The sequence below is a fragment of the Cynocephalus volans genome, chromosome 15 (genome assembly GCF_027409185.1).
Source record: "Cynocephalus volans isolate mCynVol1 chromosome 15, mCynVol1.pri, whole genome shotgun sequence".
NCBI classification, from domain to species: Eukaryota; Metazoa; Chordata; class Mammalia; order Dermoptera; family Cynocephalidae; genus Cynocephalus; species Cynocephalus volans.
The window spans coordinates 96,688,123-96,701,546 of NC_084474.1; the positions used below are offsets into that span (position 1 = coordinate 96,688,123).

General features: G+C 63.3%; 2 protein-coding genes across 6 annotated transcripts; both read right to left on the reverse strand.

Moving 5' to 3' along the window:
* Positions 1–1,087: 1,087 nt before the first annotated feature.
* Positions 1,088–5,397, reverse strand: SLC39A4 (solute carrier family 39 member 4). Of its 2 annotated transcripts, XM_063079992.1 has the most exons (12): positions 5,197–5,397; positions 4,382–4,666; positions 3,684–3,879; positions 3,420–3,565; positions 3,163–3,334; positions 2,647–2,819; positions 2,357–2,494; positions 2,164–2,283; positions 1,937–1,994; positions 1,689–1,841; positions 1,423–1,610; positions 1,088–1,329 (listed from the first exon to the last, which is right to left on the reverse strand). In XM_063079992.1, exons 1-12 carry the CDS (start codon positions 5,395–5,397, stop codon positions 1,201–1,203), a joined length of 1,959 nt encoding a protein of 652 aa, XP_062936062.1. In that variant the 3' UTR covers positions 1,088–1,200. The 2 variants fall into 2 exon arrangements, with proteins under 2 accessions (XP_062936062.1, XP_062936063.1); XM_063079993.1 differs by lacking the exon at positions 4,382–4,666.
* A 3,634-nt stretch (positions 5,398–9,031) lies between these two features.
* VPS28 (VPS28 subunit of ESCRT-I) lies at positions 9,032–13,356 on the reverse strand. 4 transcript variants are annotated; one of them, XM_063079667.1, is made up of 11 exons: positions 13,252–13,273; positions 12,484–12,597; positions 12,156–12,224; positions 11,565–11,593; positions 11,428–11,465; positions 11,127–11,216; positions 10,308–10,413; positions 10,066–10,167; positions 9,532–9,585; positions 9,348–9,439; positions 9,032–9,258 (listed from the first exon to the last, which is right to left on the reverse strand). In XM_063079667.1, the coding sequence occupies exons 3-11, from the start codon at positions 12,190–12,192 to the stop codon at positions 9,141–9,143; spliced, it is 666 nt and encodes a 221-aa protein (XP_062935737.1). In that variant the 5' UTR covers positions 12,193–12,224; positions 12,484–12,597; positions 13,252–13,273; the 3' UTR covers positions 9,032–9,140. The 4 variants fall into 4 exon arrangements, with proteins under 4 accessions (XP_062935737.1, XP_062935738.1, XP_062935736.1 ...); XM_063079668.1 differs by lacking the exon at positions 12,484–12,597 and adding an exon at positions 12,630–12,770; XM_063079666.1 differs by lacking the exon at positions 12,484–12,597 and having other exon boundaries at positions 13,252–13,355.
* Positions 13,357–13,424: the final 68 nt, after the last annotated feature.

Below are 13,424 nucleotides of genomic sequence, written 5' to 3' on the forward strand. Positions count from 1 at the left end.
CTCTGGGTGTTCAGTTGTAGGCTGGGTTTAGGAGGAAGTTGGTAAATCCTAGATGTCTCTCCAGTTGGCAGAGGTTCTTGAAAAATCAGTGTTTCTTGGAGTTGGCTGGGGCATATGGCTTCCCCATTCCTGTGTTGGGCCAAGGAGCTCTCAGACATGGCCCTTCCTGTCCAATTCGCTTCAGATCCCTGCAGGCCATGCTTGCCTCCCTCCAGCACAGGTGGACTTGTGGAGCATAACATAAGACTGACCTCTGGCTTGTGCTATGAGTGAATGGCAGGCTGGATCTGATGACCTCAGGCCCTTTACCCCTTTTGCTCTTTCCTCCTACCTCCTTTCTGCTTCCTGGAGAATGCAAGTGATGGCTAGAGCTCTGGTGGCCACTTCGGGCCATAAGGGGTGTTACGGAGTTATGCCGCCATGAACCAAGGAACATCTGGGGCCAGGAAAGATTCATGGAACAGATCCTTCCATAGAGACTTCAGGGCAGCATGGCCGACGCCTTGATTTTGGACTTCCAGTCTCTGGGACTGTGGGAGGATAAATCTCCATTATTTTAAGGCACCAAGTTTGAGGGAGGCTGTGTATGGCAGCCCTAGGAGACTACTACAAGGGGACTCTGAGGATGGACACCTCTGCTGAGCACAGCGGAGCAGAGGCACGAGGGGCTTGGGCCCCAATAACCATGGGATGCCACACTCTGGTCCTATGACCTCCAGGCTTCTTCTCCATAGGAGAAAGCCCTCATGTGTGTAATCACTGTTGGTTAGTTGGGTTTTTCTGCTGTGAGTAAACAAGTCTGATCACTGATTGGGAACAAAATCCCACTTGCTGCCCATACACCCTGGAGAATTTCTCTGACCCCATGTCCCAGGCAGGGTCTCCATTATCACAGAGGAGGAGACTGGGGCTCACTGCCCAGAGACCCCAGAGTGCAGCCATCCTGGCTCCTGTCAGGGCCCAGGCACCCCATAGGGACAGAGGTGTGCCCTGATGGTTGACCTTCCTCGGCTGGAGACCTTTCCCTTCCAGCAAGGAGAGCACGGCTGGGCGGGGCAAAAGTGTCTTTATTGAAGCTGGAGCTGGGGCACAGGGAGGAGAGCTCTCCAGCTAGTGGGCTGTAGGTTCAGGTGTGTCTGGAGGGTCCAAGGCGCCAGGGCCGGGAGTCAGATTCAAGGGCCCGAGACTGGGACAGGAGTATCAGAGCGTGATGTTGTCCTCGTACAGCGACAGCAGCAGCAGGACGGTCCAGCCGCCCAGCAGGCCCACGTTGTGCAGCAGGAAGAGGAGCCAGGGCCGCCGGTCCCGCACGTTCAGCACGGCCGGGAGCTGGGGAGGAGGTGGGCACGGCGTCAGCGGCCGGCTCAGCGCCCCCGCTCAGCTCCCCGCCCTAGGGCAGCCCCTCCCCGCCGCGGCCCTGACCATGTCGCAGAGCGCCACGTAGAGGAAGAGCCCGGTGGCAACCGCCAGGATCCAGGTCTCGCTCTGCTCGCTGACTTCGACGGCGAGCGCCACATACAGGCCGGCGAAGGCCGTGAGCGCCGAGGCCAGGTTCAGCAGCAGCGCGCGGCGCACGGACAGCCCCGCCTGCAGCAGCGCCGCGAAGTCGCCTGCGGGGGGCGGAGCGGTCAGGAGCCCCGCCCCGCCCGCAGGCCCCGCCCCGCCCGCAGGCCCCGCCCCGCGCTCACCCAGCTCGTGCGGCACCTCGTGGCAGAACACGGCCAGCGAGGTGGCCAGCCCGGTCTTCCAGGAGGACGCGAAGGCGGCGCCCACAGCCAGCCCGTCGGCGAAGTTGTGCACGGCGTCGCCCAGCGTGATCAGGCAGGGCAGCAGCCTCAGCTCTGCGGGCGCAGCGGCCGTGGGTCGGCCCGGCCCGGCCCCACGCCCCGCGCCAGCCCCGGGTCCCCAGCCCTTCCGGGGCCTCCCTCAGGCTCACCTGGGCTCAGTCTCCTCCGGGGCTCGGGGTTCAGCAGCTCCGGGCTCTCCTCGGCCACCTGGGAGGAGCGCGGATGAGCCCCGGGGCTGGGAGCTGGGGGACGGGCGCGGCGGGGCTGGGTCCCCGGGTGCGCTGGAGGCCTCCGGGTACGGGGTGGGAGCGCCGGCGCGGGCAGGGTCCCGGGGAGGAGCCTCGCGTGGGGTGGACGCTCCCGGCGGCGGACTCACCAGGTCTGCGCGGGAACCCTCGTGGGGCTGCCGGGGCTGCCGGAGCTCGCTGGGCGCCAGCTGCAGGGACACGCCGTGGCTGTGGCCGCTGTGGCTGCAGGGCCCATTCTTCTCTGGGTCCTGCGGGGACGGCGGTTCAGGGCCCACCGCGCCGCAACCCCGCCCACCCTCCAGGTCCAGTCTGCAGCCTGACCTCCGGGTCCCTGGGCAGCAGGAGGTTGAAGAGGTTCTCTAACAGGAAGAAGGCGTAGAGGCCCCCGAGTATGGCCAGGAGGCGCCAGGTGGACTGCGGGTCGTGACTGTCCTCACTGTGGCTGTGCAGTCCTAGCACCTGGAGAGCAGGGGACGCTGGGCTGGGGGCCTTCGGGACCCCTCCCACCCGGACAAGGGGACAGGGGCTGGGGATGATGGGGAAGGGTCCAGGAGGGCATACCCTGGGAATGCCAGGGTGGGGAAGGGAGGGTCCTGACAGTGACAGCGGACCTTGGGCATCAGGTGCAGGATGGCGTCGCCAGTGAGCGCGCCCACGGCCATGCTCAGGAAGGTCTGCAGGATGTAGTGGGTGGCTGCACTGCAGCCCGCGCAGGTTAACAGCAGGAGACCAAAAACCGCACAGAGGCAGATGAGCAGAGTGGCCAGGGAGCCATACAGATACTCTGGGGGTGGGTGGGGGCCGCAGTGAGGACCTCCCTCCCTACCTCTGCCCCAGCCCCTGCTTCCCAGGGGACTGCCCACGTTGGGGCCCAGGAGTGAGCAGGAGCTCACCAGGCTGCAGGTGATCAGTGCCAGCCAGGCCTCTGCTCATGCTGGCCCTCCTGCCTTGAAGCCCTGCTCCTCTTCTCTTCAGGGTCACCCACCTTTCCCTCTTTTGATCTCCAGCCCCTACCCAGTTCTCTCTACCCTTCCCCCACCTTCAGTGGCCACTCCCTCCTCCCCACTCGCTGCCATCACTGGGGGCATGGCCCAGCAGGCACAACTGGGGGTGGGGTGGGTACTCACTCTCTGCCTGGCTGAGCTGGTCCTGGATGGAGGTGCTGGACTGGGAGCTGCAGGCCCCGCTCAGCTGCTGCTGGAGCAGGGCAGGGCTCAGTTGGGCCCAGTCCTCAGGGGACACCCCAGTCTGCTCAGATATCCCATACACCGCCATCACGGCCTTGGCACTTAGGCATACCTGGGAAGTGGCAGGATAGAGGTCAGGGGCCTGAGCAGAACTGTGGGACCCATCTTCCCTGAGGACTAGCCCATGGGCTGCTCACTGTGTCCCACATGCTGGAGTTGCTGTCGGAGGAGGCACGGGTCACAGGGTCTTGGGGGTTGGCATCCCTGCCCAGATGATTGCGGTCACTGTGGTCACCAGAGTCCTCTCCACCCACCCCCAGGCGCTGCATCAAAGTCTCCAGCTCTGGCGGGAAGAACAGAATCAGCACACAACCTCTGTGGGCTCCAGTGCTGCTCCCCTCCTGGACACAGAGACTGGGTACTCAGGGCGCTCCCCCTCCATGGCCCAGCCTGAGCCTCACCGGCCAGTGTGATGTTGGGGGCCTCGCCACTGTGCTGCCGGAACACAAAGTCCACAAAGTACTGAGGGCTGGGCAGGGCCTGGAAGCAGGACCCACTCCTGACGTGGTCCAGCAGGGCAGCCAGGACCCGGCCGGGGCTACCAGGGGCCCCTGCCTCCACCACCTCCTCCAGCAGCTGAGGGATGTCTACACAGGCCTGGGAGAGGAGACGGGCTTCAGCCCTTGCCCTCAGTGTGACCTGGCCTCCAGCTCTGCTATCGATCCTGGTGCCCCTGAATGCATCTCCTGCTGACCCCCAAGCTCTGCCCCCACCAGCCTCTCCAGGGCACCGCCTCTTCCCACTCACCTAAGACCTGGGCTCGGCCTCAGCTCCTCCCTGCCCTGGCCCAGCTGGCCTAGGGCCCCACCCTGTCTCTGGGCTCCTCCCTGTGTCTTCAGAGCTTTCTTGGCCCCCATATCCTGGTGAAGGCCCCCCTGCTGTTTCTGCAGTCCCTGCTCCTGCTCAGTGGTGAACACCCATTTGTGATCCCCCAGCCCACTCCAGCCTCCCGAGTGGTGCTCAGACATCCCCTGGTGCCCTGAAAGGCTTTGCAGTGGGATGTTCCACCTGCTGCAGTCAAGCCCAACCCCCTAAGTGGCCCCCCTCCCCTGACCCTCGGGCCCTCACGCGACCCTGGCCAGCCTGCCTGGGCCCTCACCTCCTCTGCAGTGGCCCGGCCAGCAGCCTGGGCCTGGATCCTCTGGAGCAGCTGGCTCAGGCCAGCGGTCAGGGCCTCAGGGCCCTCAAGCAGGGCCAGGAGGTGGTCAGCACGAGAGGCCCAGCGGCCAGCCCGGACGTCTGTGCATGTGCCCTCCGGGTTGCTGAGGTAGAGGGCAGCAGCAGCGCTGAGGCGGGCAATGTGCCTGGACTCCAGGACTGGTGAGGGGGAGAGCCCTGGCTCCTCAGGCCTGCCCAGGGCCAGGGCATCCTCCACAGACAGGCACTGCGGGCAGAGACAGGTGGGCAGGGGCCGGGCTGGGCCCATCAGGGAGGGGAGGCAGGCCTGGGCCAAGGGAGCTGCCGCAGGGCCCTGCCCTCCACGCCCTCCCATACTCTCATCCACACCTTCCATGTGCTCTCTCCCACCCCCTGTCCCCTTCCCTCTCTCCAGCTCCTTGCTGGGCTTGTCCGGCTACAGGCATGTACAGAGTCCCCACATTGGTCCCCCATCCTGGGGTGGTTTCTTCCTGGAGCCACCACTGCCAATTTGATGACCCAGGGATTGATGGGAAGGTGGCCCCAGGGACCCAGGGTCCTGGGGAGAAGTGGAATTATGTGTGCTCCCGAGGCAGAACAGACTTGTCTGAACCCCCAGCGGAGGAGAGTGGGCTCTGGCCTGCGGGCAGGGCCGGGTGATCACCGCTGGCCTCGGCCCACCTCCTGGAGTTTGTCCAGGGCCCTGTGCTGCCACCTGCAGGGTGGAGCGGGTGGAAAGGGGCCAGGGCCGGGGGATCCATCGGGTGGGGCTGTTACCTTTCCACACGGCCCGTCGGCGCAGTGCACACGAGCCGCCAGCGTATTTAACAGGCTGCCCAGCACCTCGCGATCTAGAGCGCCCTGGCCCGAGGTGAGCAGGCTCAGCAGACGGGCGGGCTGGGCTGCCTGGGCCACCTTCGCTGTCACCACCAGCAGGGCCAGCAGCAGCCCCGGCTGGAGCCAGGCCAGGACCGCCATACTTGGGCCCCAGAGTGCAAGATGTTGTGGGGAGGCCGTGTGCGTCTGGGCCAGCTGCAGGCTGCCTGGGGCTGGACTCAGACGTGCCCGGCTCCAGCGCAAGGACCTTTCCCAGGTACTTCCTGCAGGGCTCTGTGATTGGCTGCTGGAGGCACCCCGAGTTAACCATTCCAGTGGCACGTCCTCCTCAAGAGCGACAGCGAGGAGCCACTGCCTGCGGGAGGCCAGGACTGGGCCCCTTCTCCTGGGTGGGTGGTCTAGGTATCACTCCCCTGCCCGCCACCCCCCCCCCCCGCAGAGCTGTGGGGCAGGGCCACACCCTCTCCTCCCTCGGGCCTAGGGTGTCCCCTGTTGTGACCCTCTTTCTGGGGGCTGCCCCCAAGGTGGGGGATCTGGGGCAGAGATGTATGGTGCCACCATGCTGACCCTGGCCCGTCCTGACACTGACACCCAAGAGCCCCCCAGGGCCACACCCTTTCAGCTGCCTCCCAGCTCAGGCAGCCTGGACAACCCCAAAGCCTTTGTGGCCCAGAGGGTAGGTGGAGTCCTGGGGCCCTCTCCTCCTGGGCCCTGGGCTGTGGTCTCTGCAGGAGGTTAGGAGGAGTCTGAGGGAGCTGAACAGGCACCTGCTGGGTCATGCTCCCCTGTCCGGACCTTCCAGGGAAAACCCCTGGGAAATGGCCAAAGCCCCAACACAGACAAACAGGGAAGGAGCCAGAAGACTGGACGTCAGCCCACCTGGCTGAGGAGGGAGGAGGTTGGGCAGGACCCCAAGCTCTGGGTCCCAGGAGCTTGGGGGAGGGCTGTGGTTCCCAGCCCTGCCCTTCCCTGCTGACTCCCTGTCCAGCCTTTGAACCCCTAAGCCTTATCTCTACCTAGGAGGCAGTCTAGGAGAAGGGTGGACCCCAGCAAGCCCACTCCCCCAGGTCTCAGGGCAGCCTTGCCTTCTGGAGGGGAAGGGTGGGGAGCCTCAGAAGCACCTTTGCCCCCTCCCACTGCATCCAGCCAGACCAACCCCGAGCCCTGTGGGGTGTGGTTGGGGTGGGGAGCTGTGAGCCACAGGTCCAAGGACTCTGTCCCCGACCTCCTGCCATAGGCAGGGCAGGGCAGGGTGGGTGTCAGGCCAAGAATGTCCTGGGCCTTGGGGTCAGGCAGTTCTTCCACCTGCCCCACCCACGCTCACCCTGGATAGCATGATGCCCTGGACTCCTGCAGTATGATGTCCACCCGCAGGCCCTCAGGGGAGCTGGGGTGGGAGACAGCCTGCCTGGGGGTGCAGATGATTTCTGGGCTCCTGGGACACACACAGCTCTGAAGATGCTGTGGGCCAAACTGGCCCTTTTCCTCCCCCACTGCCGCAGGACCACTGGGCTGGCTGGAGGTCAGGACCAGGTTGGCTTCCTGCGGCTGCTGCCTCTGGCCACCTGCTGCTCAGGGCCCCGTTAGCTTCTGGGCAGAGGTCTTGGCCTAGGCCTTCCCAGGACTGAGAGGCAGACTTGCCAGAGCCCTTCAAGGTCTGTACACGACCAGCCCTTCCCCAGTGGGCCTCAATGCTGGCCCGTGGGCCTCCCGTTCCCCTGATTCATGTGTCCCCACTTCTCCCAGCCGACATCCCCCTTCCTAGCCCAGGAGCAGCCAGTGAAGAGTATCCCCAGCTCCCTGCCTGCCCAGCAGCCTGCCTGCTGCCGGCTTCCTCAGTACGGCTGGTCCTCTGGGCACATCACCTTCTCCTGTGTCCCCAGGCCCTTCCTGCATCATGCCATCATCCAGAAAGCACACTGCAACTGTTCCCATCTTAAAAACAAAATATAGACCCACATTCATGGTAGCGTTATTCACAGTAGCCAAAGTGGGGGAGCAATCCAAGTGTCTACTGACGGACGAATGGATAAACGAAAGTGGCCTATACATGCAATGGAATGCTACTCAGCCTTAAAAATGGAAGAAATTCTCACACATGCTACACGGATGAACCTTGAGGACATGCTCAGTGAAATAAGCCGGTCAGAAAAGGACAGACATTGTGTGATTCCACGAGTGTGAATGTGTCCAGAGGAGTCAAATTCATAGAAACAGGAAGTGGCAGGGTGGGCACCAGGGGCTGGGGAGGAGTGGGGACATGGTGTTTAGTATGGACAGTTTCAGTTTGGGTAGAGCAGAGTTCTGCCGGTGGATGGTGGGCGGCGGTTGCAAGACAACCCAAATGCACTTAACACTGCTTAAGTGTATACTTCAAAGTGAATAAAGTGGCAACTTTAATGTATCACAATAAGAAATAAATAAAGTAGATCCAAACCACCGTCCCCAGCCATCTGACCCTCTGGCTCCCCTTGGCAGCACGATGTGGGGCTGCTGGGACGAGTGGTCTCTTCCACATCGCCGAGAGCCAGCAGTGCTCTGCTTTGTCTCCCTTGCCACCCAGTGTTCCTCCTGCCCCTTGGGCTTCTTTGCTGGTCCTCTTCCCGCCTCCCAGCACAGCACCAGCAGGCCTCTTGGTAGGATTCCTGGCACCCGTGACCACAGATTGTGCCCTGGACACCTCCCTCTGACATCCGGTTGCCCGTTGGACAGCTTCTGCTGACCCCACCCCAGGCTGCACACGCGGAGCGCCTGCAGGCAGACACGCTCATGGCCCTGCCTCCCCTCCTGCGTCCTCCGGCTCAATGTTGGCTCACCCAAGAGGCCATCCTGAACCAACCATGGGCACCTCCAATAGCAGCCTCTGACTCAGTTTTCACCGAGATGCTACGTGCCTTATTCTGTTGGCTGGAGACACCAGAGGTGGAGAAGCACCCGTTTCCCAGGTACTAGAGAGAACACTACTATTAAACTGTGGCACGCCCCTTATCCTCATGCCACAGTTGCTAAAATGTGAAGCAACGCTCCACTGGGAATCCAGAGATTTGGCATGTGGCTAGCAGCCATCCCAGGAGGACACAAGCAGGTGCACAGCAGACGCTCGTGCTAGCCCTGGACACACTGCCTGCACACCACTGCTTCCCCACAGGGCTCCACACAAGGCTGTCTGGGTGCTCCTGTGGTATCCACCAGGGGTGGCTTGCCTCGGGCAGGGGACTCAGGGCTTTGCCAGGTGCTTCCAGCCCCACCCCACGAATTCTCTGTCTTGGGCTGGCACGTGGTGTCCTCTGGAGAGGACAGGTGCAGGCGGGGCAGCCATGGCATCCAGCCAGTGAGGGCGGGTGATGCGTGGTACAGCAGTCTGCAAGGAACTGGGTGGCCTCACCAGGGTCTGAGCTACATTGAACAGAGCCCCCAAGCTACCTAGAGCTCACAGAGGAGGAGCTGGGGAGAGGTGTGGCAGGCAGCCTCCTCTGGGGCCAGATTCAAGCTACACCTGGCCCAGGTGGAGGCTCTGTTCCCCAGGCCTAGGTGCTAGGGCTCCCCACTACTTGCCCAGATAACACCCACCAGGGAGGTGCTGCAAGAACAGGCTATGGGAGGGGCACAGCAGCCATGACAGAACCAGGCTGCCTAGCTGGTTTGGGGGGGCAGCGGGACACAGGGGCTCCGTGCTCATGACTTGCCTCCCAGGAGAGCAGGACCCTTCCAGAAGGTCAGAAGCATAAATAGAACACACAGGGCAGGCCTGGGGGATCCGTGCACAGCAAGAAGATCAGACAGACAGCATCTTTATTGTGGGGAGGGGGCCCTGAAGTCCTGACACCATGGACAGATGCACAGGTGTCCAGGGTGCGCAAGGGACAATGGGAAACTGGGAAGCATCAGGCGTGCAGGAAGCGGTTGAAGGCATTGTAGGCCGACTCCAGGTCGAAGAGCATCTGGCGCACCTGAGAGTCATCCAGCTCATCTGATGCGGACATGCCACTCAGCGTCTGCAGCCTGAGGGAGCCAGAGCCGCAGGGGTGTGGGAGCTGGTGGGGCCACGAGGGCGCCACAGGCAGCTCCACGCGGCCAGGACGGACACTCACCACTGGCTGACTGTCTGGCGGCCCTCAAAGTCGGGGGGCAGGTGGCTCATGCGGCGCATGGTCTCCATCAGCTCCCGCAGGTCAGGCTGGATCTGCACAGACATGCAGTGTTGTCCCCGCCCCATCCTGTCCCCAGCCCCATCCTCCTCCCCTCCCCCTGCCCCTCTGGACTCCCATCCTGCACCTCGTCCATTGCACGGATCTCCAGGCGCAGTTTGTCCATGACTGTAATGAAGAGCTGTGGGCGAGTGAGCACGTAAGCATTGCAGACCACCTCGGGTGGGGAGACTCCCCCCGCAGCTCACAGGCCCAGGGCTGAGCCCTGCCACCCACCCCTCTGGAGCCTCAGTGGTCTGGCCACCTGTTCCCTTTGCTGTTCCTGCATGGGGGCCGCTGCACTCTTGGCCCTGGCAGGGTGGGCCTGCTGGGGCTGCGGGTGTGTGTGGGTCTTGATCGCTGAAAGCCACCTGGGAGTGGGGCTAACCCCCTGCAGTCCTCCAGAAACCAGGATCCTGCCAGACTGGACACTGTGCATGTCCCCTCACAGGCTCCTAGGACACTACCCACCCTCTCATTCCCAGCTACAGTGGTGCCTCTGCCCAACAAGCCAGACTGCTGCTCAGCTCTAGAAGCCCAGGACTCTGCACACGGGCGTGACCAGCTGTGGGGTGGTCTTAGCTCCATGTCCCTGCAGGGCCCTATGGGAGGCGGGGCGCACCGAGACGACGTCTGCGATGCAGCGGTTGAGGTTGCCCTTGTCGTCCTTGATGGTGATGGGCCGGTCCTCCTTGATCCTCTCCATGGCCAGTGGACAGTCCAGCTGGGGTAGGGTGTGCTGAGGTGAGCACTGGGCCTCGCCAGACAGCAGGCCCCATGCAGGCCAGGGCCCCATCCCAATAGCACCCCATGTTTGTGCCAAACAGCAGTCCTCCCATGGGGCAAAGGGACTGGCTCACTCACGCGGAACTTGCGGCAGAATTCATCGATGGAGTTGATTTCTGAGCCCTGAACCTGCCGGAAGGCAGCTTTGTACTGGACCAGGAGCCGGGAGCATGCGGCAGTGTACCTAGGGACAGGGCCAGCTGCTGCCTAAGCATGGACCAGCCCGCTCAGCTCATCCTGCTCTCAGCTGCCAGAGAACAGCCCTCATGGAGAGCAGGGTGACAGGTCAGAGACAGGCCATGGAGGGCTGATGCTTCCATTGGGTCTGAACAAGAAAAGCGCCCTGGACAGGAGCAAGGAAGAGGAGCCAAAGTATGGCTGCCACAGGGGACAAGGCCCAGACTCTGCAGACTGGCCTGGGGAAGGGGTCCAGCCACCCCCTCCTGCCACGCTCTGCACCAGAGACGGGTTGACAGCTCATATTCTTGTTGGGAAACCCACCAGGGGTTTGAGGCCTCACTGGACAAAGCCTTGCATGCATCCTGGGCGCCAGGCCTGGCCAGCACCACCTCAGACCAGATGTGCCCAAGTCTCCCCCTTGTCTTTTGAGCCCCTTTCATCAACAAGGCAGTCATACCTTGCGGGAAGGGCCGGGACCACACCCAGAAGCCCATCTGTATGCCTGTCCTCCACCACTGGATACCTCACCATCCCTCCAGGATGTCCTCCTAGCACCCAGGAGCACCCTGGCAGTGCTGGCTGGACCCATAGATGTGGGCATCCTTGCAGCCCGAAGGACACCCAGCTCAGGCCCAGACCCCTGCGCGGACTGCCTACTGAGTACCCAGGCCCTAGAGAGCAGAAACAGACTTCAGGGGACAGCAAGCTGCCTCTCACTCGTTAGGGGTGACACAGTCCTTGATGTAGGCTTTCTCCAAGGCCTGCATTGTCTTCACCACCGCAAACAGCTCTGCCATGTTGTCATATCTGAGAATAACCTGTCTGTCAGGCCACAGCCCCCAGACAGCTCTGTACTAGCCCACCCCTCCCACCCCATCTGGGGCAGACACTGAACTGTTTCCCCAGCCTGACCCATGTCCTCCCCACCCCTCGGTGTGGGGTGGGCCTGGGGGGCTGCTCTGGGTAGGCTGATGGGCACAGGTGTGTGTGCTGGGTCAGCCTGGGTGCTTGGACTCACTTCTCCCGCTCCCGGGCATTCTTGTACAACTTCACTTCCTGTCAGAGAGAGTGGGCAGCGTGTCAGCAGCTCCCCAGGGTAGCCATAGGGCCCGGGCTAGGGTCCTATGGGCGGCCAGATGGGCACCTGCCACTCACCTCATACAGCTCTGGCTTGTTCCCGGGGGCTGCAACAGAGCAAGCAAAGAGCTGGCAGGCTGGTCACAAAGACAACCTGGGGCCAGACCGAGTCCCAGACCCCATCAGTTCCCTCCCTGTGCTGTGTCCCAGAGAACCCAGAAGGAGCTGGAGGACTGCCTCTGAGGGGATGGAGGCCGAACACCCAGCCTGGCACCTCCTGCTCCATTACGACTCCTTAGCTACCTCACCTGTTTGTCAGGGAGACCCCACTTTGCTTACAGTGACGTGGCACAAACAAGGACTGCTGCACACTCCGTCACCTTTCCTGAGGGCTTGGTGACCCAGGGATGCCCAGGACCCCCAAGATCTGGCCACACTAAAGCTTGTTATCTCTGTGCCCAGCAAGGCCAAACCGGCCCTGCTTGGAGGTCTCTAGGCCCTCAGTGCTCTCATGATAAATTGCTCCAGTCCCTGGCTGCCTCTGGAGGCTCTGTGAGAGTGGAGCGGGGGTGGGGGGCTCACAGACACTCCCCCTCCCACCAGCCACTTCAGCAGGGGCTGAAAGTCTGGGCCCTTCAGGCCCCCTAGCTGGGCTCAGGCCATGCTCACCTCCCATTCCTGGAGTGGCTGGGATCCCATGGAACATCCTGCAGGCTCTGTCAGCCACGGCACCGAGACCTGGAAAGCAGAGCCAGTGCCAACTCAAAGGTAACCCCTGACATCCCTACGTGCCAGCCCTCAACAGCGGGGAACACACAGGGCAGTGTAGGTTTGTCAGGAGGAAGCAAAGTGCTGAGGAGCAGACCCAGGAGGGCAGTGTCGCATGCAGTGGGGCTGCCCAGGAGTGTGGTTGAGGCTGGCTTGTGGGGGTGGGGGGAAGAGGCGGGGTTGAGGAAGGGAAGGAGGGACGGAGGAAGGCAGGCAGCTGATGGGTGACCTGGGGAGGAGCGCTTTGGGCACAGGGACCGGCACACTTAACACAAAGCTTCTAAGAAGGAAGAAACACGGAGGAACAGACAAGCTTGGAGACCGGAGCTTTCTGAGGGGTGTCCTAGGGGATGAGGACAGAAAGCTGGGCTTTACTCTAACACAGCAGGAGCCCCTGGAGGATTGAAGACAAGCTCGGTGGGGCTCCTGGGTGGAAGGAACGGAAGGAGAGCCCCACGCGAGGGTCCTGCTTGGTAAGGACGCTGATGCCGGTGACTGGGGCCGTTTCCGGACGTGCTTTGGAGGTGGAACCACCAGACCCACAGGATGATTTCAGACGGGGGGAAAATAAGGAAGGAGTTAAAACGACACCCTCGTTTTTGCTTCAATGACGCCACGACAGCCAGGTGCTCTGAGACGGAGGGGACGGAGCAGGAGCGGTCCGGTGGCAGGGCGGGGCTGGATCCAGACCCCGGGACGTGAGCGGCCTGGGGCCGCGGGGGACAACGGCGTCCGGGGCCCGGTCCGGGCCGATGGCCGGGCAGGGGGCGTCCCCGCGATAGGGACCCACTCAGGCGCGCGCGGCGGGCCCCCCTCGGAGACCGCACGGGGACCACGGCCGGCCCGGCGCCGCGAAAGGCGCGCTCAGCTTTGGGCAGGCCGAGGGGCTCCCAAGGAGTCCAGGACGGCCCTCGTGCAGCGGGACGATGCCTGGCCGGCCGAATCCCCACGACGGCCACGCGGCCCCTCCCCGCCCGCCGCCCCGGACCCCGAGTACCTGGGCTGGAGCGGCAGGTCCCGGAGATGGCGCGCGACTCTCGCGCCTGCGCGCACCGAGTACGCCCCTTCTCGGCGCTCGACCCTCCCGCCTGCGCCTGCGCGCACCGAGTACGCCCCTTCTCGGCGCTCGACCCTTCCGCCTGCGCCTGCACCTGCGCGTGCGCGTGGCGC

Bases quoted from the DNA above. Each gene is read 5' to 3' on its own strand.
- VPS28 (XM_063079666.1), bottom strand. From the start codon at position 12,192: ATGTTCCATGGGATCCCAGCCACTCCAGGAATGGGAG. The intron at 11,217-11,427 runs GTGAGTCCAAGC...GGTTATTCTCAG, and splicing joins AATGCCCGGGAGCGGGAGAA to ATATGACAACATGGCAGAGC. The intron at 9,440-9,531 runs GTGCAGGATGGG...ATGTCTGTGCAG, and splicing joins AGATCCGTGCAATGGACGAG to ATCCAGCCTGACCTGCGGGA.
- SLC39A4 (XM_063079992.1), bottom strand. From the start codon at position 5,397: ATGGCGGTCCTGGCCTGGCTCCAGCCGGGGCTGCTGCTGGCCCTGCTG. The intron at 2,495-2,646 runs GTCCGCTGTCAC...CCTGCTCTCCAG, and splicing joins TCCTGCACCTGATGCCCAAG to GTGCTAGGACTGCACAGCCA. The intron at 1,842-1,936 runs GTGAGCCTGAGG...CTGCGCCCGCAG, and splicing joins CCGGAGGAGACTGAGCCCAG to AGCTGAGGCTGCTGCCCTGC.